The 1,825-nt window shown below is 39.6% G+C and overlaps 1 protein-coding gene across 1 annotated transcript in view; it reads left to right on the forward strand.

The window, feature by feature from the left end:
• LOC104786930 overlaps positions 1–358 on the forward strand; it is a gene marked incomplete in the record, with an annotated part of 6,626 nt that extends 6,268 nt beyond the window's left edge. The window contains 1 exon segment of the mRNA XM_010512407.2: positions 14–358. Within this exon segment, the coding sequence (XP_010510709.1) occupies positions 14–131 (118 nt within the window).

Genomic DNA, 1,825 nt, shown 5'->3' on the forward strand with positions numbered 1-1,825 from the left:
TCGAAAACAACAGATGTGGACATATGAACACTTGCGAGAAGTGTGCGAAGAAGCTAGTGGAAGCTGGAGGAAAATGTCCCATGTGTCAAGCTCCTGTGATTGAGGTAGTTCGTGCCTACTCTATTCTCTGAACTCCTTTTACTCTCAGTCCTGATCTTCGGCTCCAAGCTCTGCTTATTCGATTCTGGGTTTCACTGCTCCAAGCCCTGCTGTGATGTTTTAGCATAGAAATTACTCTGATTCACTCGGTTTTTTATTTTATCCGTGGTGTAAGGAAGACGAATACATTTAACTATTTTTATACACAATGAAATATCAAAAGATTCAATAGAAATTGACGACAGTGTATCTGTGACTACTACTAGTATTACTACTCTTTTTCAGCTACTACATCTACTAGAAAACCAAATCAACTTCGCGTGTCAGAGACACAACGACCGTTCCAATTCAGGCCTCTGCCCCAAACTCGACCAGCTACTACATCTCCTCAGACAAGGACCAACAACCGTACACGTGTCGTGTTCTTCTGTCGTTGATCTGCGGCTGTTCCTTTCTGAGCTAGGCGACGGTGCTTGCATCTCCAAGTCTTTATCCGAGAACAGCTGGCTGCTCCGGCAGAAAGGGCATGTAAAGAGCCAACAACATTATTTGAAGACAATGCTGTCGCTCAAATCAAAGAAGGTTACATCAAGAGCGACAGAATAAAGCATATACCTCCAAGATTTTTCTCCTACACTCAAGAACTCGAGCAAAAGAAGGAAGTTGATATTTAACATATCCGCTCAAGTGACAATGCAGCAGATCTATTCACAAAGACACTTCCGACTACCACATTCAGAAAACATATTCACAGTATTGGAATGCATCATCTACGAAATTTATGAAGAAGGATTATACATATCTTTTTGAGGGGGAGATTACGTTACTATACTCTTTTTTCCTTGTCATGGTTTTTATCCCAATGGGTTTTTCCGTGACAAGATTTTTAATGAGGTAGTACGTAACTCGTCAATAGTGATGGATAATCAAGGGGGAGTATTATAAAATAGAATTGTGATTAATCCATCACAAGACACATGCCATGACACTTGTTCATGTAGTATTACACTAACTCAACACTTGTCATTACCAAGTGTATAAGTGTGTGACTCATGTCTTTTGTAATGCACACTATAAATAAGGAGTTGTGTAATAAGAGTAAAACATATAAGTTCTTCTTTGATCTAAAAGGCTTCCCAATCTCTCTCCCTTTCGTGGCTGCTTCTCTCTCTCTCATTTCTTGTTCTCTTTATAAAGTATTACAAAATACATATAAGTGTATTTGTAGTTATAATTCACAACATATAATAGATAATTTTTTAGGCCCAACACTACAAGAAAACAGGTGATTAGCGACTACACATAGCGACCACATATGTAGTCGCCAAAATTAACGACTACATAGTGACGATTTAGCGACTATTCTGCGACTACATGGATTTAGTCGCTAAATAGTCACTCTTAAACGACTAATTCATGCAGTCGTTACGGTGGTCGTATTTTAACGACTAAGAGGCGACTATATTGTTGATGGAATTATTTAGTCGCAACTTAGTCGCCAATTTAGCGACTACAGTACGACCACGTCAAATAGTCGTAATTTTTGGCGACTACGTTGCGACTCATTCGGCGAGTCATAAGGTAGTCGTAAAGTAGTCGTAAAATTTAGCGACTGTTCGGCGACTCTTACGGCGAGTCATTACATAGTCATCTTGTAGTCGCCTAGTAGTCGCAAAAAACAGTTAAAAGAAACGTGTTTTCCATGCGGGGGTTGGTGTACCAACTT

This window comes from Camelina sativa, chromosome 5, assembly GCF_000633955.1.
Source record: "Camelina sativa cultivar DH55 chromosome 5, Cs, whole genome shotgun sequence".
Classification (NCBI taxonomy): domain Eukaryota; kingdom Viridiplantae; phylum Streptophyta; class Magnoliopsida; order Brassicales; family Brassicaceae; genus Camelina; species Camelina sativa.